At 39.9% G+C, this 21373-nt stretch overlaps 2 protein-coding genes across 3 annotated transcripts in view; one reads left to right on the top strand and one right to left on the bottom strand.

Moving 5' to 3' along the window:
• ITGA2 (integrin subunit alpha 2) overlaps nt 1–15170 on the top strand; it is a 109186-nt gene extending 94016 nt beyond the window's left edge. For both annotated transcript variants that reach the window (XM_039256208.1, XM_039256209.1), the window contains 7 exons: nt 2467–2569; nt 4180–4290; nt 5245–5349; nt 7453–7566; nt 10634–10723; nt 13222–13338; nt 13820–15170. In XM_039256208.1, the coding sequence (XP_039112139.1) occupies nt 2467–2569; nt 4180–4290; nt 5245–5349; nt 7453–7566; nt 10634–10723; nt 13222–13338; nt 13820–13900 (721 nt within the window). In that variant the 3' untranslated portion in view covers nt 13901–15170. The remainder of the gene's footprint in view (nt 1–2466; nt 2570–4179; nt 4291–5244; nt 5350–7452; nt 7567–10633; nt 10724–13221; nt 13339–13819) is intronic.
• MOCS2 (molybdenum cofactor synthesis 2) overlaps nt 272–21373 on the bottom strand; it is a 34845-nt gene continuing 13743 nt past the window's right edge. The window contains exons 6-7 of the mRNA XM_039256210.1: nt 19929–20033; nt 272–519 (exon numbers count right to left, since the gene is read on the bottom strand). Of these exons, the coding sequence (XP_039112141.1) occupies nt 19965–20033 (69 nt within the window). The 3' untranslated portion in view covers nt 272–519; nt 19929–19964. The remainder of the gene's footprint in view (nt 520–19928; nt 20034–21373) is intronic.

The raw sequence follows: 21373 nt of genomic DNA, 5'->3' as shown, positions 1-21373 counted from the left end.
CTGCATTACCCCAACCCCCAAAAGCATGGAACACATAGATCATGCACTAGATCACCGAGCAGAAACAAAAAGGAAAATGTGTCATTATGTCTAGAGCGTGAGACACATGAGCAAAGATGAAAGAATGCTCCTATATCAAGTGAACTGAAAACAGCAAAAGCAAAGACTGGTCCAGCCCAAGTCATCCGTCCTTGAAAAATGTATCAGTAACTGCAGATTCCAAAACGATCTTCAGTGCTGAAAGAATTGAAGACCAACGCATCCAGAGAGATTGAGATTACCACATTACATGATTATTTTCTCTTCCTACCTACATTGATTCATATCCTGAATGTTTTTCCTCAAAACAGCTTTTATTTCATTCCACTCCCACACCATGACCAATTTGTCCAGACAACTTTCTCGACGTGAAATAAGTACAAGATGGAAGTGGGACTTCACTTTCAGGAACATCTTAGCTCTGTATTTCTGTGATGACAACTTGAATTTTAAGACCATCTGATGTCCTTTAAAATATACCTGAAAGGTGAAAAAAAAATTAAAATTAATATGGAATTACGGTGTGGAAAAACTAAAATGATTCCTAACCCTACCACCCAGATCATTCCTCCTGATATTCTTTTAAAGAAAGACATTAAATGTACATGGCTAGGAAATCTAAACATTACAGAAAGATATACAATAAAGTGAGGTCATGCCTCCAACCTCCTCTGGCTCTGGTCATCCCACAGATGATTCCACTATTTTCCAAATACCTTCCAGATGCAAGGTTTGTTGATCTACCAGGATATATGCATGTCATGCACTCACACACATTTACCCAAATGGAATAATAAAATCCTTCCTTAATCTCACTTTTTTAAAAAAACATATGACCTTAGAGAAGTTTATATATAAAGACCTAGAGATCGAACCTATCCTATTCCTGGCTGGATCATAATTTGTGTATCCAATTCAAGATTAATGAGATATTTGGATGTTTTGCATTTTTGTTTAACCATCACAAGCAGTGCTCTAAAAAAAAAATTAACACCTTTGCAAACTTTGTGGAAAAAAATTCTACCCATTCATTGAGCATATCCCTTAGCAACCACTCTGATAAATATGCAGTTATGTTGTACAAATATTATACGTGGAAACCATGATAGAATTATTTCTAAAACAGAAGCCCCCAGAGTATAGCTAACTGCTTGTAAATACGTTGATCATCTACACTTAAGTAACTTAAGGAAAACTTAAGAAATGGAAAAATGTCAGATCTCTTTAAAATGCAAAAACAGAACATACTAATTTAGAAACTGTTCTTAGGGGCTACACAAAGGTCTTCTGGAAGGTAGAGAATAAATCCTGCATATACGGCCAGGTTTTGTGTTTCAAATTCTAGTCAGTTTTCCCATTTTCCATGTAAGGCTGACAAATCATTGTTTCCTCTCATCTACATACCCTTGACAAATGTCACATCTATTTAAGTCTACCTATGACATATTTTCCTTTTGAGAATTTGGGGAAAAGTTTTTAAACATAAAAAAAGACAAGAATTCAGTAAAGAAACCTGAAAACGATCTCAGAAAATATCCAGTTCTATTTTTTAGGAAATAGAATCAACATCCAAGAATAATGCTAAATTGTTTAGTGGAAGGAACTATTGCTTTTCAGATTCCTATGCCTGTTACCCACTCCCTACAGTCCCAATGAAGCTATCCTGGTTGGAATCCAGCATCAGCCCCAGAAATGAGTGAGGAGGACAGGGAAGGGTATCTAGTTATGTGCCAAGTTGAGTGGTCCTGTGGGGATTTCTCTGATCTGGTCCTCACTTCACTTGCAAACCCAAGTTGGCAATTCCAAGCAAAGAGGTCGAATCACCTAATACCTCTAGGTTTGGTCTGATAAAACGTCTGGGTCAGCCACCCAGAAGGCTGTTTCTACACAAGTCACAGAAACCCACTGACCAACCTCAGTTCAGACCAAAAGCATTAGAGTTGGTTTGGAAAGGGAGAAGGAATGGTAAAGAAAATGTATACGCTGTTTTACGGGCATCCAGTAACAAATACTGCGGGAGCTAAAATCCTATCACTGTACTTCAGCCACCCAAGTAGAAAATCCTCTGGCTTATAAATCCATTCATCCAATCAACAAGGACTAAGTGTGCACGGCGTGAATACACCAGTCAGTATAATAGCAACCTTGGGTCCTGTCAGTTTTAAAGTAACACATTTGTACTTGTTTTAGAAACTTTACAATTGATAAATATGTAACACAAAGAACCTTGCAGAAAGCTCATGAAGAGATAGGTGTTTAAAGGATTTGTTTTAGCCTTAGAAACATAAGCATAGAAATAGCATGTTTTCATACCTTAACATAAACTTTTACTTGTAATATAAGATAGATATTTAAATGAAAGAAATATTAAAGTTCAAGAACAACAGCAAAACTAAAATTTTTGGCTTTACAAACATCATTCAACAGATCTACCAATATAAATTTCTATGAAGTCTCCTCAGATGGGAATATTCCTTCAATCGTGCACAGTTTTGAAGATATTGGTCCAAAATTCATCTTCTCTGTTAAGGTTGGTAAGCCTGTCAAAAGAATACTAAGTCATGGGGCGTCTGGGTGGCTCAATCTGTTGAGCATCTGACTTCAGCTAAGGTCATAATCTCATGTCTCTGGAGTGAGTTTGAGCCCCACATCAGGCTCCACGCTGACAGCCTGAAGCTTGCTTTGGATTCTGTGTCGTCTTCTCTCTCTGTCCCTCCCCTGTGTGCGCTCTCTCTCCCCCCAAAATAAACATTAAAAAACATACCAAATCAGGAGAAAGGGAAAGAGAAAATAAGGAAACCAGGAAGAGAAGAATAAAGTAAAATGTTGAATATACTAGTGGTTCTCAAACTTGATCTGCATTAGAATCTCCTGGGAGACTGTTAAGACACATGTCACTGGGCTCCATCCTCAGTTTCGGACTCAGTAGGTCTATGGTGAGCCTAAAAATGTATATTTCAACCAGGTTTCCAGGTAATGCTGATGATGCTGGTCCAGGTGCTATACTTTGAGAATCACTAAGACTCTCAATAAATAGCTGGGGCTTTTGTGCATAGCTATGTGTTCTGGGTAAAAGCTAATGGATATATTTTGAAAGTAACTGTTAAATATTAATCAACAGTGTATTAATATAATGTTATTACCATGAGCAAAAGTCTCTGGAATATAAGATGCTATTTATCCTTGGAGACCACTTCTACTTGAGAAGCTAACCATTTGTACACAAATTTCAGTTTCCATTGGCTATTAGTAAGCAATTATTAATCTATAGATTGTTATCAGTTACATAAAAGGAAGTTTGTGGAAAAAATGCTTATTTTATAATTATAGAAAATTTGGAAAGTAAACAGATTTCATCCACAACCTTAAATGAATACCATCTGATTTTTTTAAATTTTTTTACATTTCCTTCTGGTTCGTTACATGGTTACAACCTAACGATTTGGTGATTAAAAAAAAATCTTTAAAAGTCCTGATTTGTGAGGCAGATACTGGAATTTACATGTGGCTAATATTTGGCAACTACTTCTTTAATGGGATATTTACTCAATTAGTAACAATAAAATAACATTCATAGAGTGTAAGAAGTATCAGCACTTTATATCAAGTGCTTTATATATGTTAACCCATTTCCCAGGTTAGTTATAATGTTGGTAGAACTATTAATCCTATGGTTATTTAAAATGTTTAACAACCAGTAGGACATGATCCTTGGCCAATAGAACAGACTCCCCATCCATGAGAACAAATGCTATACCTGCACATATGCACTAAGTTGCTGATTATTTTTATTTTCCAAATGAGGAAAACTGAAGGATACAGAGGTTAAGTATCTTGCCCAAGCCACACTGCCAGTCAGGGGCCAAATGGAACTTCAGCCCTGGTAGGGCCCCCTCAACAGACAGCAGGTATTCTTAACCAGCTTCTAAATCACAACTCACCAGTTCAAACTGTAGAGGCTGAGATTCAGATGAGACACACAGACCCGACTGTGACTATAAAAACAAGGCTTACTTTCAAATGGCCTCAGGCTTACCACTTAATAGTTGCCCTCCATCAATCCAGAAGTTATTGATCACCTTATCTGCAACACGTGCATGATCTAGCAGTAACCAGAATGTTTTCTTCCATACTACATAGGTAACAACAGGAAGCATCCCAGTCAGCATGGCATCCATGATCATCCACATCCCTCAATACACCAAAGAACAGAACCCGTTGATGTACGTGACTGGGGTGCACACAGATCAGGTAAGGGCAACTGAATTGCCTATAAAATTGTGCACTTTCAATATGGAAATACCCCGTGAGGTTAGGGTGATTGTGTCTCAGATCTTATGGATGGAAAACTGAGAAGATAAATGTTATGCATCCTGAGTGCCAGGTAAGGAGCAGTCAGTGTCCTATCAGAAACAGGAACTGTTATAAGGAAACAACTGGAGATGGCAGCAATTATCCTAAAGCCTTGTTTTGGCCAGGTGAAGATCTGACTGTGTCAGAGCCCGGTCTATTGAGCAGTTAGTTCACTGGCAAGTATGAGGTCGAACCCATCATGGGAGAGTAGTTGGTCCACACAGCTGCAATTAGTAGCTGGTCTTTAAGACACTGGCTTGGCCTTCCACCTGGTAGTGATCAACACGGTTCCTCATTTTTATCAAAAGGGCCTCATGCCCAGGTCCACCCCCCGACAATTAGAATCTCCAGGGCTAAGACGCTAGCACCACCAGAGAGTCCTTAGAAGCCCCCACTTCCAGGTGCTTCTAACATGCAGCCTGGGTTGAGAAGCACTGTGTAGCCAAAACCCTTGACACTGGCTCAGCCTTAGTCTGGCACTTAGAGCTGGTTCTCCAGTAGTGTTACTCCTGGGGTGTGTGCATAGGTAACTACCGGAAATCAGAATCTTAAAATGGTCCATGGAAAAGAACCCTGAATCAAATCACTCATAGCCTAGTGTTACTGCAGATGGTCTTAGTACATGCCAGACCGTAAGCACCCATGCTGCCCCACCAAGTGGTGCCAGGAGGATTTGAATACCCCCAAGTTTACATTAAAGACTACAAGGAGTATGGCCAGGTCAGCCAAGTGAAAACAGCCTAGTGGCTCCTCCTCTGCCCCGACATGTGACCCCAAGATTTCCTGACATGTTAAGAGGAACATCACAGATGACTTTGCTTCCTGAGACTGATTTGATATTCTTCTTTGTAGGCTGGCGACATCAGTTGTAATGCCGAAATAAATCCACTGAAAATAGGACACACGGCTTCTTCTGTATCTTTCAACAGTGAAAATTTCCGGCACATAAAAGAATTGGTGAGGACAGGTTAATGGGGTGACAGTTTCTTTGGGTGATTCATTGTTTTACCTGGAAATCAATGCACTTTTCTCCTACCATCTCCTATGGTAGAACTTTCTCATTTTGGCTTTGATGGGCTATATGAATCGAGACTTAGAAAATATACTCTCAAATCCAGATTATTATGCCGCTAATATAGAATATATGTTCCATATTTCATGAAATCAAAAGGATTCCATGTGAAACTACTGTTTTGTATCAGGCACTTTATAAGTAAGCATTGCAAAGAGCTGTGAGGGAAGCATATGTGTGCTTTGAAGGTGAAGCCCTTTACATCTCCCTCCCACATAATCACTGATGTCTTATTTAGCTGCTTAAGATGCCTCTGGCCACCATCTGTTTTCCAAAATTTTATTATCTCCTGCTCCAGAACTATGCCCCTTTCTTTGAGAAAGAGGCTAGACTAGCATCTGGTATGGTGCTTGACACCTACTAAGTACTCAAATAGTAAATGTTTAGCAAAGAGTGACCCTAAACAAACCATAGTTCTCCACTAAGAACAACACTGAAATTCTGGTTTTCTTTTATTGCACTGGTTTTATTTTTTGGTGAATGGAGTGAGGGAGAGGGGGTACAGGAAAATAGGAGCATGAAATCATTTTTTTAAAGTAACTAAAATAGAATTACAGTGTAAATATGACTTCTATCTAAACAGTAGTATGTAAAAATGTCCAGGAGAAACCATCTCAAAGTATGCCAAAATATTATACCTCTGAGCATTTTCCTTATTTTTGTGAAAATGTTTTGAGTTTGTAAAAGGGGCAACTGATCACTGTGAACAACCTAAAACTAACAGCACATAAACACTACAAAGAAACTAACGTCCTCTAGAAACTTAACAGCTGACCACTCAGTATTTAATGAATATCCTTCTCTGTAATATCTAAGTATTCATCCACACCAAGATACATGTATACTGTTACATAAATTGACCATGCTACCTTTTCTTAATAGGTCAATCGGTCATTGACTTTTTTTAAAAATATACTTACTTTTAATTTTTTTCTTAAATAGTTTATTGTCAAGTTGGTTTCCCTATAACACCCAGTGCTCATCCCAACATAAATATACTCACTTTTTAGAGCAGTTTGAGGTTCACGGCAAAACTGAGTGGAAAGTACAGCAGAATTTCCCAACTACCTTTAGTCCCAAACATGTGACAGCCTCCCCCACTGTCCAAATCTCCTCCCACATCAGAGTGGTCCATTCAGTGAACCTACAGTGACAATATCATAATCATCCAAAGTCCATAGTTTACATCAAGATTTACTCTTAAGGTCAGTTATTCTATGGATTTTCACAAATGTTTAATGACATGTATCCACAATTATTAGTATCATACAGACTAGTTTCAATACCTTAAAACTCTGTGTTCCATCTAGTCCTCCCTCCGCAACCCTTGGCAACCACCGATTCTTTTACTGTCAACTTTTTTTTTCATCTGAGGAATGCATCTTCATCAACTATGTTTTTGTTAGAGCATGAGCAAGGGACAGGAGATGGGGGTAGGGGAGAAGGAGAGAGTCAGTCATAAGTAGGCTCCATGCTCAGTGCAAAACCCAATGTGGAGCTCAACCCCACGACCTTGGGATCATGACCTGAGCCGAAATCAAAAGTCAGACGCTCATCTTACTGAGCCACCCAGGCGCCCCCTTGTCAATTGTGTTTAATGACTAAATTGCACTGCATTTTGTGCGTGTATATTCAATAATTTAGTATGTTGTGGATAAACACAATTATTTCATTTTAGGGGCATTTTTACTCTCAGAAATAGTAATGCAATAAACAGGCTTAATGTACTCTTCTCCACACATTTGTTTTCTCCCGAGGCCTTCCACACAGATGGGAAATGGCGTGGGCAAAGGGTGTGCACCTTTTACCTTTTGAAGACAAGTGTCACAGTCACCTGAAGAAGGGTTAGGACTACTAACAGTTCAATGAGGTTGTCTGTTTCCTAGATCCTCCCCAGCACTGGGTTTTATCTATCTTTAAATTTTCAGCATTTACTTTTTAAAGTCCATACTGATTCTCTTTTTTTACCATTGACTCCGACCTGAAAGAACTGCAGAAGTGCTTCATGTAGTAATGTTACCTGCTGGCTGAAAGACCTCCAGGTCAAAAGAGAGTACTTCCTTAATGTGTCAACCAGAATTTGGAACGGGACTTTTGCAGCAGTAAGTATAAGCTTTATTTGTTGGGCTTATCAATAGCAAGGAAGCAGAAGGTTTCATTGTCAATAAATTCATACCCTTTGACAAAAGTGGTATTCTGGCTGCTAATATCAGCAATGCCCAAATGACTCCAAGCAATTATATCCTGGAAGGCAATATGCTTCCATCCCTTTCCAAAGCTTGTCCAACCTGGCTGTGCCTCAGAATCACCTGCGGTGCTTGTAAAGCATCAGCTTCATGGACTCCATGCCCACCTCTAACACCAGAATCTCTGAGATATCGTCAGGATCCCCTGTGCTGTCCTGAGGTACAATGCGCCACCTGCTCTGTCTTCATCCTCATGTTCTTGATAGTTCTGTCTCCCTCGTCACCTCTAACATGTCCAAATCAAAGTGCCTAAGTCTGTCTCATTCCCTGTGTTTCCAGCTAATTGATCTCAACCCACCATGCAGATAAATCCAACAATAAGTGTTTATCTTCCTATGTTAGAGCCCTGGGACTACTCTGCTCTCCTGTTTGGTGAAAGCCCAGTATGCATACAACTTTTTAAATCTTTTGTCTCATGAAAAGTTTAAAGAAGGTGTCAAAACTATGTCAATGTTTTCTTCTATTTGGCCTCTGCAGTAGTGATACCTGCTTTCAGCAGAGATTTCTGTAGCCAGAATCTGTCAGACATGAAAAGTATAGGGATAGACAGGGCTCCTTAAAGCTGACTGCATAAGTAGCTAGCTATTCGTTTTATCAACACTGGCTCTGATCAAGGTAGCAAAATATAAATTAGTCTGAAACACCCCCATGCCAGGGGTCCTCATGGTTCTTGTGGATTTTTTTTTTAATGAGTAATCAGTCCTCAAGGTACTTACCAACCATTTTCTAATCATTTCATGATCTCTACAACAGCCCCATTCCCTGCTATGGAGTCTTGTTTCAGATTAGCGAACTGAGTTTGAACTGGTCCCTGGAATAAGCAATATTCTTGGATTGAATAGAAGACATAATAGAAAAGGAACAGTGAAAGGCAGGGAGGGGAACAGAGAAATATGAGCATGGAGGGGCTCGGTTTTCTTCTTGATGGCTTTTCTTGTTACTTACACTAACTTGCAAGCCTTCCAGATACCTCCAAATCCTATAAGATGGGAAGCACGCAGTGAGTTACACCACCATCCCAGCTGATGGGGTTTGGTGCCAGATTTCACCAATTGTTTCTTGCCTCCTTGGATTTGAGGAACAAATGTTTTCCTAGCAATCTTTGCCAGCAGGGAAGGAAAACTGTTGTGAATCCAAATGCAATAGTGCTGGCTCTATAAAAAGCATTTGGGCTTTTTTGAGTTTGTGTAAAACTGTATTATTTTAACGTTAAGACTTTTTAAAGTACCTTCCCCAAAATTTTCAAGAGCAGCAGTTTCATCTCTCGAGCAAATTTCTGAAGAAATGTATTTATGCTTTTTCGACGTGGCTATGGGTAAGCTGAAAAAACTCCAATTAGAGTAATTGTCTGTCAATTCCTACACATCTTCCTCTTTCATGAAAGGTCAAATGTTTATTCTCACCTTCTTTTCAGCTTTTTTAACAGCCAGATGCCTGTTCTCAGACCACCCAGGAGATCCAGTCTGCAATATGAACCTCCTTTCCTGTAGTACACCCCATGAACATACTGCCTTTCACCCTTTTTCTGATGCAGTGCAAGTGAACATTTCAAGTTAATTTCCTCACAAAGTGATTGCTCAGGCCTCCAAATCAATGGCATTGCTGGCTGCCATTTTTAAGGCAAAGCCTTGTGGAATGCCAGCTGGTGTGTGACTTCATTCTCCCAGGTGTGCATGGTGTAACTACCACTGCTCGTTAACCCTGCAGGGCATCATGTACACAGCTGCACAAAGGGCCAGGTTTGGGAGGGCAGATAGGTCAGTGTTGTAAAGAAATTCTCTTTAGTCTACAGGGACTATGACACCAGCATCACCTAAATGTTTTTTTTTTTTTTTTAAAGGAAACCATTATCAATACTCTAAATGTTTCCCCAGTAATATGTTTAAGACACACGTGATCAGGCTTGACTTCTGATGCAATCTTCCATCTTGAGAAAATTAAGACAAATCAGAGACTGAGGAGGGGGGGAAGGAAATAAATTGCTCACTTTTTGGATATGCCTTCTCCTTCTGCCTCCCAGATATAATTTAGCAAATTACCTCATGAAGGATGTTGAAACATGTGCCTTGGTAACCAGAAAAACTGAATGCTAGTAGCCAGAGCACATGAAGGCAGTTCTCCAATCTGAGCATTGTATGCTGTGTCAAAGTAAGCATCAGTCCCAATAACTGCATTATAGAAAAAATACCCATCAATAATGTATCCACTGAAAAATGATTTTTCTGTATCTAGATCTAGGAATACATGTAAAGCTATTTCATATTAGGTGGTTACTAGTTAACACCATAAAAATCTGTGTCCTTCCTATATGTCTGCACCAAATACAGTTATTTTTTATAGAAAAACTTGGATTAGGAAACCTGAAATTATCACTCCTTATGTAGCATGACAAAAGGTTCAGGGGGTCTGCTACGGACATGCATGGTCAAGTATAAGTGTACTTTTACTGTTTTTAATCTGATCTTTCATTCCATTATTTGACTTACGTAAATATATAAAAACATAAAGTGTGCAACGTTCCTTCATGTTGCAAACTTCATAAAGTTTCTAAATATCTGAACCATGATCTTTCCCAATTAAAAACTTCATTTCTAAACCTTTGTCTTTCAACAGTTTAGAATCACCTGGGGAGCTGTTTTTAACCTGCAATGCCTGGACTTCACCCTCAGCCCTGTACCTCACTCCCCCTTCCCGCCAAGGTTTAATTTGCCATTGTGGCAGGGCCCACCCACCCACAGGTCCAGTCCCCCAGGTCCTTCTCATGAGTGGTCCTACACAGATCATCAATTTAAGAACACAAAGATTCTGCAGTCTTCAGAGTTGCCATTTACTTTTGTCATTTTCCTCAAGGAAATAAATAAACATGGCAATTTCATGCATTCACTTCTGCTAAGATAACATATTCTTTGTTCTTATGTTCCAGTCAACCTTCCAGACAGTACAGCTGACGGCATCTGCAGAAATCGACACCTATAACCCCCAGATATATGTGATCGAAGAAAACACAGTCACGGTGAGTATATCACTCCTAGTGGGCATTAGTCTCTGATAGGCATTGCACTCCTGAAAATTTAAGAGTAGTGGTTCTTCTCACCTACATGTCTATAGAAGTATCTAACTGAAACTCTAAAAATCTGATGTGAGGTGGAGCTTTTGGGCAAAGGTGTTTGCTACTCAAAAAAGTTCAGTGAAATACTTGCCCTCCACATTCCCCACCCCCAACCCCCTTGTTGGCAAAGCTGGACAAGAAGTGATAGTGCCATGGAAGGCACAACACAAGGGGCTCCTCTATCTGTGGCTCCCTTCTCCATGCCTAAATCAGCACCACCAGCTCTTCCTTTCTTCTCTTGATTTCACAGAACAGTCTAGATCATAGGCCATAACATTCAAGTCATTTCTTATTTGAATCATATATTGTATTTACAGAATTTTTTAAAGAGAAAGTGCTTAAGTATGCTTAAAAAGTAAGGCATTTATTACAGGGCTTTTTTTTAAAAGTAGTATTCCTTATAGCTAGATACTGGCACTGTGTATAGGGTCCGTTCATTAGTTCTTATAGTCTAGAAAACTATAAATGTTCCCCTTGATTAAAAAAAAAAAAAATCTTGCAAGGAAATGTACTTTTAGAGAAAACAAAGGCCCACTGTTCCAAGGGCTGGCATAGGACAACTTTCCTTTGCAGTGAGCCTCTAGTTGGAATACGCCATATTTAGATACAGCAGGATTTCCATGCTCAGCTAATCTGCTGGCAGAGCCCTGAGCATTTTCCTCCCCATGCTTTTGTTAAAAATTGGAAGCCAGTTTAAGACTCTGCCCCCAAACACCAGCCTGACAGCTGGCCTCAGTCCACTTTTGTAGCCATTTAAAAACCAATGGCCCTGTGAACTCTGAACCTGTCTCCATACTTGAGAGTAAGGCTCACACACAGCACTGGTATCTCACTCTGGTCCCAGGAGAAATTATTCCAACAGAAGATTGGCCTCTGGCTGAGGACCCTCAGTCAAGGCCTACACCCTTTCTTCAGAGGCTGGGGCATGGAAAATCAGAAATGGAGCCAAAGGAAATGTGCACTTCAACTTCAAAGTATTATGAACTTAGCAGTACTATAGATATCTTAACAGTGCATTTTAAGAAAAATTTAGAGTTTATCTGAATATCTGCTGAGGTCTTTTTTTTTTTTCAGAACGTACTATTAAATAAAATTTAAAATTAACAATTTCAATGAACATGTTAGATGTTTTTTCTTGGTTTTCTCTGAGCAATATTGGTAAATAACAAAGGCCAACTATTACTTGTCTATGAAAATAGGTTTTGAATCCAAATATTCTGGATGATTTTTTAAATATTTGGAATCCAGATAAAAATATGACATATCTCTATAGGGTAGATTAAGTGATTCTTAAATTTATTTGAATCCCGGTCCATTTAAAAAAACAGAAAAAAATTTATACTCATGGATCCCTTTGGATCCGTGGACCCCAGACTGGGAGATTCTGGGATGGAGAGTATAGCTATGACTGCTATTAAGCAGTGAATAATAATAATTTGGTTACTTTATTCCTAAATTTACAAAGCTTTATTTTATCTCTGGAAAATATAAATGAGAAGAAACAGAGTTACCAAAAGGCCAGACTCAAGTTTAGCCCAACTCCTAATTCTGTAATGAGAAGCTGCTCGTTGGCCAGGGTCATGTAGTGTTCAACCAATCAGTAAGATTTTGTCACCTTGTTTTGCCCACAATGTAGCTCTTAGTATTCTTAATATACTTTGTGGAGGAAATGGTAGTGATTCTTTCTGTAATCAAGAACATATATGTGTGTGTGTACACACACACCCATAATATATATTATATAAAATATACATTTTACCATTAGAACTCTTAGGGCAGCCATTCTATTACAAAATCACAGAAATTCCCAGGAAGTGGACATAAAGGATCACACATGGCCTGAAGGATAATTTATCACTCAAAAGTTCACCTTGAGCCCTGAGCTATTACTACCACTTTTTAACAATCCACACCAAGTACTATTATTGAGTGAGAGTTAAGTGAAATCAATATATTTAGGAGCTGGGTAAAAAGTTGCTGTTGCTTAATCACAAGGCATCTGAGTTGTTCATTTGTTTGGTCTTCGACACCCCCCCCCCCACCCCCACCCTTCTAAGTTTGGACTCTAAATGCTGTCATTGGACAATGAGACTGTATGCCAGGAAGTAAAGTTCCTATTTGATAAATAAAGCATCTGAGGTTGTCAGAGATGACATATCCACTAAATACGGACACAAGTAAAGGGAGGACAGTAGAAAACTTGTGTTTGTTGCCTGTACTTTGCAGAAGCATTTTCTCTAGAAATTGTACTGCACAATGTTTAGTTGAGGAATGAGATCCTGGGTGAGTCACATCACCTTTCTAGACTATCATTTATAAAATCAGAGAATTTGAATAGACCATCTCACTTTTTGGGGGTGCTACCACAAGTTAACTCGGTTGTTTCATATATGCATTTACAGATTCCCATTACGATAATGAAACCTCATGAGAAAGCTGAAGTACCAACTGGAGTTATAGTAGGAAGTGTAATTGCTGGAATCCTTTTGCTATTAGCTCTGGTTGCGGTTTTATGGAAGGTAAGAGAATGATCATGTTTAAAAATATGGGGCTCCTGGACACGTCTGGCTTGAATTTCCTTACCACACTGAAACCTTAAGTTTTATATGGTTACCTCCTCCATCATAAGAGAAAAGGAAATGCAAATTTATTTGCAAATTCTCACATCCATCCCTGAAAACCATCAGTAAGGATTTTATATCCTTGGTCTTAGTCTCTATACCTTTTTTTTTTTTTTCCCCCAACATGCCTTTTATCCAGACCCCTGAATGTTTTGTTCAGGTGCAAAAAAAAAAAAAAAGACCCTGGAAAACGTATGCAATTCAGTTCAACTCTGTGTATTATTTCCTCACTGAAGAGCTAAGCCCAGGTCATAGTCTGCACACCATCCTCCTCGGAGCCCCAGAGATTCTCAGAGGTGCTTCAGTGGGCAGCCAAGGGGGTCCTAGGCCCCGTAGCAAAATAATCCACACATGGTAAAAATTTTACATCATCTTACAGCTCGGCTTCTTCAAAAGAAAATATGAAAAAATGTCCAAAACTGCGGATGAGATCGACGAGACCACAGAACTCAACAGCTGAGCCCCCCAGCGGTGTCACTGCAGGGCGAGCTGGCGGCCGCATGGCCAGGGTTTGCTGTTTGCATGAATGGATTTGTTTTAAATCCCAGTGCTTTATGTGTAAGTGGCAAACTGGCCCGGTATTTTACAAAAACTGCAGGTCAGTCTGGAAAGAGGAAACTGGGGGTTTGGGGGGCAGCTAGGAGTACAAAGGGTAAAAGATGTATTTTATGGGGGGGGAGTGACCTTTACACTGGCTGGTCCAGAGTTTACATAATGTGCATTGTGTTAGAAACATTGAAATGCTCTCAAACACGAGAAATCTTAAAGAAAAATATAACCTTTCTCAGATCTGGTGGGGGGAACCCCAACCATTTAAAGTGATTGTTTTTAAACAGTGACCACCAGAGTGGAAGTACCTGGCATAGCTATATAATTAGCTTGGATACTGAGATTGATGGAGGGAAAAACAGAGGTCTTCACCTCATGCTGGTCAGCCAGAGCTGCCACAGAGGTTAAGTGATCATTTTGTTAATGAAGGAAGGTATAATTTGCTGCTGTTGGCCTTCTCAGAGTCCCTTTTTTGCCATGATGTATCTATCAAAACAAGCTTGGATACCTGGTAGGAGCCTAGAGTATGCTTCCGACAGAGGAAAGCTCCATTTGGGGGGTGGGGGGGGCGGTGGTGCTAGTTTAGAGGTCAAATGCAAAACTGTTTACACAACATTGATGGTAAAATCCTATCCACTACAGGCCCAGCCTGTGCCAGAGGAAGTAGGAAGTTTCTTTTCTCCTTCACAACACACAACAGGCTGACTTGACTGCCTGGCAAGGACCTAGTTTGAATTTGTGGAAGAGGAGTAATTTCTTTGGCTTCCTTCCTCCTTCCATACTAAACCACTCTCGCACCTACCTCCTGCTGTCCCCATCTTCTAGAAGCCCACTGAGGTGTGTCTTCCTCTCCAGTAATTCAGGATTAGCCACCTCCCTTTGGCCCTCGTCCAAATCTCCCATTTGCTGGAGCAGCTGCTCTATACCAGGTATGAGGAAGAAAAATCATCTCACTTACATACTTGCATTGAATAATCCCCTTAACTCCAGGGAACTATTTTCCTTTATTGAAAGAAAAACTAAGCCACAGTGAATTTCTAATTGTTGGGATTTCAGGCAGTGTAAAAGGTACAAAACAAAATTCGAGAATTTGTGAGAAATTACAAGGAGACCTTGGAAACCCCCTATATTAGCAGGTGCACCCTCTGTGTCTGTGTGTTGCTGGAGAACTTAAACTTCCAGGAGAATGACTCCCACCTGGGCAAGTATGCTCATTAGGAGGCTCCTTAGGTCCCAACTCCTGGAACACTTACTTGGTCAGAAGAGGATGAAACATCCCGGTCACTGATATAAGTGCTGTCTTGGGGAATGCCACTCCTTTCTCCTGCCACTTCTTTTCTGAGCCCACACCTTCTCCAGGAGGGAGTGGGAGAAAGGTAGAGACCAAGGCAGTGGGGACTATTTTATGTCAGAAACTGCATACCTAAAGCTTTGGACAAGTCACTTCGCCTCTTTAGAGTTCAGCAGAAATCTGGATTTCTTATAGGCAATCCTCAAAAAACCTGACTTTGAAAACAGGTACATGCCTGTGTGCATCTGGCCCAGCTGCTTTTCTGGCCTGACCCCTGTGAGCTATCTAGAGCTATCTGTGTTTTCTAGTAACTTATTTTGCATGTGACAAGGCAAAACAAACCAGGTGAAAAAATTAGCCATAAAATGGCAGGGGTTTATAGCGAAAGCATGGTATTCTCTAGATGTGCTACAGCCCACTTCTTCTAACAGCTGTGTGGATTCAAACACTTTGAGTCCAAAAATTTTTTAAAGAGTAGGCGACAAACATCACTGAGTTGATGGAATATTTAAGAAACCATGTAACTACTGTGTACATATGCATACTAGTTCTTCAGGGTGCTATTCAAAGAATTCTAGCAGGTCATCCCTTTTATTTTACTCTGCCTCGCCTTTCTTCCAGAAGCACTAAACTGAGGTCACATGCCCCCGGCGAGCTTGAGAGCTCTGGCCAAACCGGGGCTCAGGTAGTCTACCCTGTCACCACGGTCTCCGTGAAGTAGCTGGCTTACTACAACCTAAAAAGACAGGCACTGGTCTCTGTGCCATTTATTCCACTGGGGCAGGGTGACTCATTCCTACAGGCGGCTGTCCTGCGCATCCCTGGAAGCTACCAGAGGCCAGGAGCATCCTCTCCAAGTTGGGGCAATCAACAAATTATTTCCAACTATGTATCACACCTCCTAGGAGGCAAAATCACCCCAACAGAGAAGCACCGTGCCAGGAGCAAGTGGGCTAAAATGGCAACAGGTATGAGGCAGGGGCTCTAGTGAGGAGTATTTCTTCTCCAACACTTTTAAGCAAAGGCGAGTATTTATCCAAGAATTTAAAGAAAGTAACCCCACTGCTTGAAAAAAATTTATTTCTAGTCAGCCATACTGTTGCTTTAAAAGTATAATATGGGTTTAAAAGACACCATCTTAAAGTTTCCATTTCACGAATGGTATACAGAGACAAGATCTGTAGCATGTGGTTAAGAGTTGCTTCATGCATGGCTGCCCCACAAGCTATATAAAATAGTAAAATAGCTTGAAGAAGCTGCATCGAGACTTGAAATTGTGCATCATTCATTTTAGCAGCAAAAGGAGAATTGAAGATTTTTTCTAGCTGGCAGTGTTCTCTTTATAAAATGGTAGAAATTATTAACTGTGAAAAGAAAACTAAAGCCAATTTATCCTAATCACGTGATTATACAAAAAACTTATAAAATAAGGTATAATTTTATAATGTATTTATTCTGATATACGGCTTGTAAGTTATTAAAAATCTCCCACGCTGGTGGTGAGGAGCCTGCTTGGCATTCTCTCTCCAACCCTCCCCCTGCTCACTCACTCTCTAAAAATAAACCAAAAAAATTTTTTTTCATCAATTAAGACATTAAATAGAAAAAAGGATCCCTCAAACTGAGCATCCTGGTCCATCTTTACTCTTTGCACAGGGAAAATACCTGCACACCTGCCTTTTCAGGCCTATGCCCTTCATGTGTACTAACAAATACAAATTGTAAACAATTTGAAAGACTAAACATCTAAAGGTAAACATGAGGGTAAAGTCTGAGATTAAAATGTTAACTACTTCTTTAAACCTTAAAGGATGAAATGTAACCATATGTAAATACAAAAAGGTTTCATCTGTACCTGGTTTATTTTGGCAGATAAAATGTATATATTGCACAACTATGTTAGAATTGTATATTTTCTAAAGAGAAAGTATCTTGGCTATTTTCCTTCATGTAAAGTATAAATCTTTAAGATGTGATTATATTTTTTTTGATCAACCGGTTTTTGCCTTTTTTGTCCACCAAAAATATGAAAATGAATGTATGCGTGTTCATCAAGTTGCACAACTCATTTGATGTCTGAGAAACAAATCAAATTGGAATAGTAATCAACATTGAGAAAAGCTCTTAACTAAGAATGAGACTCCAAAGTGTTATTTAATTATAAACTACTCTTCATGCCACATTACTGAATTATAAATAAAGTTATTTACTTTCGACTTCTGATCTTTTAGGCTTGTGTATGTGAGTGTATTCATCGTACGCACTCCCCCTGCTTCAGAACACATTCAAGACTCCACGTAAGGGTGAGGATGTAGCTAATCTCTTATATCACTAGCAGTGACCACAGAATATTTTGTAAGAACCTTCAACTGCCTTCACAGTTTAGGGACTAGATGTAACTTGCCTCTAAACGTGTGGTCCACAGATAGGCAGCACTGCATTATCATCTGGGGCCTGGTACCAAATGCGTATCTCAGGTGCCATCCAGAAGTGCTGAATTTGAAGGGGAAGTTTAACAAGATTCTCCAACGAATCATGGTATGTATTGAAAGTCTGAGAAGCACTGCTCTAAAGCACAACTTCTCTCTTAAAATGTGTACGTGAAATAGAGGGAAAAAAAGTTGGCCAAACTGTTGCAACTTGCCAAAACATTCAGATTTCTTTTTCTAGTTTTAGTAGTAAGCTGGAGGATTTGAATGTGTTATGAAAGCTACATATCCAGCTTACCGACTGGCCCTCACTGTACAGAGGGCACATTAATGGCAAAGCTTGAATGGCACATAGTTCCGTTTACATGGACGCACAAGTGTCTCCCGTTCCCGTATCAGGTGCTCTCTCAAACGCCTGCCTCAGCCCTGCCCATCTCAGTCCTGGTGAACCAAGTTGTAAGGGGAGCTGACTAGAACCATCACAGTCAGTGTGTCTGGTAAACGCCGTACATTAAAATACAACTATGAACAAAAAGAACATTAGCTCTGGCACAGAATAGACCCGTATTAAGGCTACCATTGTGTCCCAAATTGGAAAATAATTTTATACTTTTTATAAGTAATTGCTTTTACTTATTCTACATTACCTTTTAAAAACTATAAACAGCATTTGAAAAACTTCCATCCTCATCCTATCATATAACTTAAACCCTTAATATTTTAAACTCCAATACCAATTAAACACTGGAAATAATCGTAGGCAAAGTCAGATACTACTCTTCATCTAAGAACCACCCCGACCTAACTTAAAGAGAAAGGCTAACTAAACTGAACTTTTTGGTTCTATGCAAAAAGTTTTTACATAGAAAACTAACCGACTAAAAAAATCTCAAGTTGCTCTTACCGTAGCCCTGGCTCTACTGCCCTCTGCTGGGCCAGGTACTAACTACATCACAAATCATTCCTGCCTTAAGATACCGTGTTCACAAACTCCAAGCTCAATAAATAAGTTGTTACAGAATGGTTCTGGGGGAGGAAGTGGAGAAGAAATCCACCCACTCATGCATTTAACCATGTAATGGCTACAACTACACATGTCAGGTGTTTAATTTGGAGCACAATACTCAACACCAACAGCACTTTTTGGCACATGGTAGTGGTTAGGACACACTTGACAGAGACAAGTCCCTGACCTCAAGAAGTCTGTAGTCTGGTGATGGGAATAAACTAATATATAGTATATCAGACAGCATTAAGGGCCACAAGAAGATATAAAGCAGGGTAAAGGGAAGGGGATTCCAGTTCCAAATCAGATAGAGAAGGCTCTCTGAGGAGGTAACATTTAACTGGGGACTTGAAATAGTGAGGAAGCAGACTGGGAATATCTGGGGGAAGAACATTCTAGACAAAGAGACAAGGAAGGACCCTATGACAGAATAAGCCTGTTGCATACCAGCCACAGCAAAGCAGGGGGGCTGGAGCAAGGTGAGGGGAAGGAAGGAGCCCAAGCACATAGACTGTAGGCCGTGGTGAGGACTGTGGGGCTCCGGGATGGGATTAGATCTCAGAAGGCTCTGAGGATGATGAAGTGACCCACGTGAGAGACAGAAGAGTGGCAGAGAGGGGTGCTGTCAGCAGAGCCACAGCAACGGTCCAAGAGAAATGGAATGATGGCCTGGACGAGAGATGCAGCAGTGGAATTCGGAAGTAGCAGCTAAATTCGAGAGACATCCATGAATCCATTTCCAAATTCTCCAACAGGTTCATTAAGAATATGAGATCAAGACTCAAACTACTGGCTTCTTGACCACTACTTCTCACAACAAACTGAACTATACTAGAACTCTAACATTATATCCAAAGGATGAAAATATCCACAAAACACTTCACTCACTGACCATCTACTATTACTTTCAAAGAAAATAAAATGCTTTTCATTTTGCTTCTCATTGAAAAATACTTAAAATATAAGTAATTTGAATGCCCTACGTCACGGAATGGTATGTCCACCACAGGCATCTTTCCTCACATTTAAATTACTCTACCATTTTTTCCTTAAAGCCTTTCCTCTATCTGTGGTTCCTGCATAAGCCCTCATCCTAACACTCATTTATTTATTTTCTCCCTTTTGTCCCACTGGTGTAAGACGAGACTATGTTTCAGTAAACTAGCTTAACTTCTGGAGAAGAAAAATCAAAATGTGATTGATGACAGTTTACCAAATTTAATTGTAGTTCTCTTAAAAAATGTGTGAGTTAATCATTGACTGTCCAAAAGCATTCTTTGTTTCTTTTCCAAGATGATGATGATTCTTCATACATTTCCTGAAAAATAGAACAGAGTGGCCTAATAAATTCAATTGCATCAGAATAATTCAGGCAAATGAATCTAGTTAAATCTGCTACTCTTCCAACAATACAATTTGTATGAGACACAGAGTAGAAAAATGAATAAAACTGTTCCCTACACTTAAGGACTCCCAATCCAGTGGGAGAAACATAGACAGAGAGACTTAACAAGACAAGGTACAACTGCAGAATGGAATAAATAATTCCTTCTGGGACCATGTCAGGAGACCGCCTGAACAAGGTTAGGCAGGGAAGATGGAAGATCTTTAGTTTTAAATGTTTTTTTCTTTCCAACTACATCTACTTCAGCATTTCTAAATATGCTTTTCCACAGGCAGATGGGATATTTCCACTAGGTGAGAAATTAAGTGACCACCCACAGAAGTTCTTAAGCAGGTTTGGGCTGTACCACAGAGACAACTGCTTCGTGAGTGTGTGCCCCACCCACCTGCCTACTGTTGCCTAGGTCATCAATGACCTCAAAGCACAGGTGGTAGTCGAACCCGACAAGGATTGAGATGATACTTAGAAGGGAAGGGAATAAGAACGTATCAATCTTTCTTCTCACTCTCTAGTCAGATTCTATTTCTGAGGGACAGAAATACAAATTTAACTTTCCTTAGAACACATGTAATACCCTCTCTCTCTCTACAGACAGGAAAGTAAATAGTAAGCTCAGCTAGACCTCAAAGAATGAAGATGAAAGGATGCCCCAACTCCTGCCCACTCTCATTCTAGGGACCTACTCTCTCGTCTACTTTCTATCAGATGGCTGTGCATTCTTTCTCCCTGGTAAGGAAAGCTACTGGGGTGCCTGAGTGATTCAGGTGGTTGAGTGTCCGACTCTTGATTTGGGCTCAGGTCATGATCCCAGGGTCATGGGCACACGCATGCGCACTCTCTCTCACACACACTAAAATGAACATTTAAAAAACTAAAAAAAGATTCTCTCTCCCTCTGCCCCTCTCCCCTGCTCACATCCTCTCTCTAAAAAAAAAAAAAAGTTAAATTAAAATTAATTAAAATAAAAAAAAAAGAAAGCTATCTCTGCCCCCAAGATTCACAACTCAATGTAAATGCTCTCCCCACCTCACTCTATTCAGGAGACTGGCTCATGTAGTCTATCAAATTGGTGGCAGTTACTCATAGCAAAGCTACCATATATCTGAGCTTCACAGAGACTGTTTTCTCTCACATATCCGATCTTCAGATCCCAAAGTATCCCCCTATAAGAACAGATTTCACTTTTTATTCAGAAAACACAGTCACTGGATTTCATAGGCCCTGTGTTAAGAGTCCAATTTGCTCATCTCCAC

Source organism: Hyaena hyaena, unplaced genomic scaffold (assembly GCF_003009895.1).
Source record: "Hyaena hyaena isolate Hyena2069 unplaced genomic scaffold, ASM300989v1 scaffold_564, whole genome shotgun sequence".
NCBI classification, from domain to species: domain Eukaryota; kingdom Metazoa; phylum Chordata; class Mammalia; order Carnivora; family Hyaenidae; genus Hyaena; species Hyaena hyaena.
This window is presented reverse-complemented; position numbering and strand designations above follow the sequence as displayed.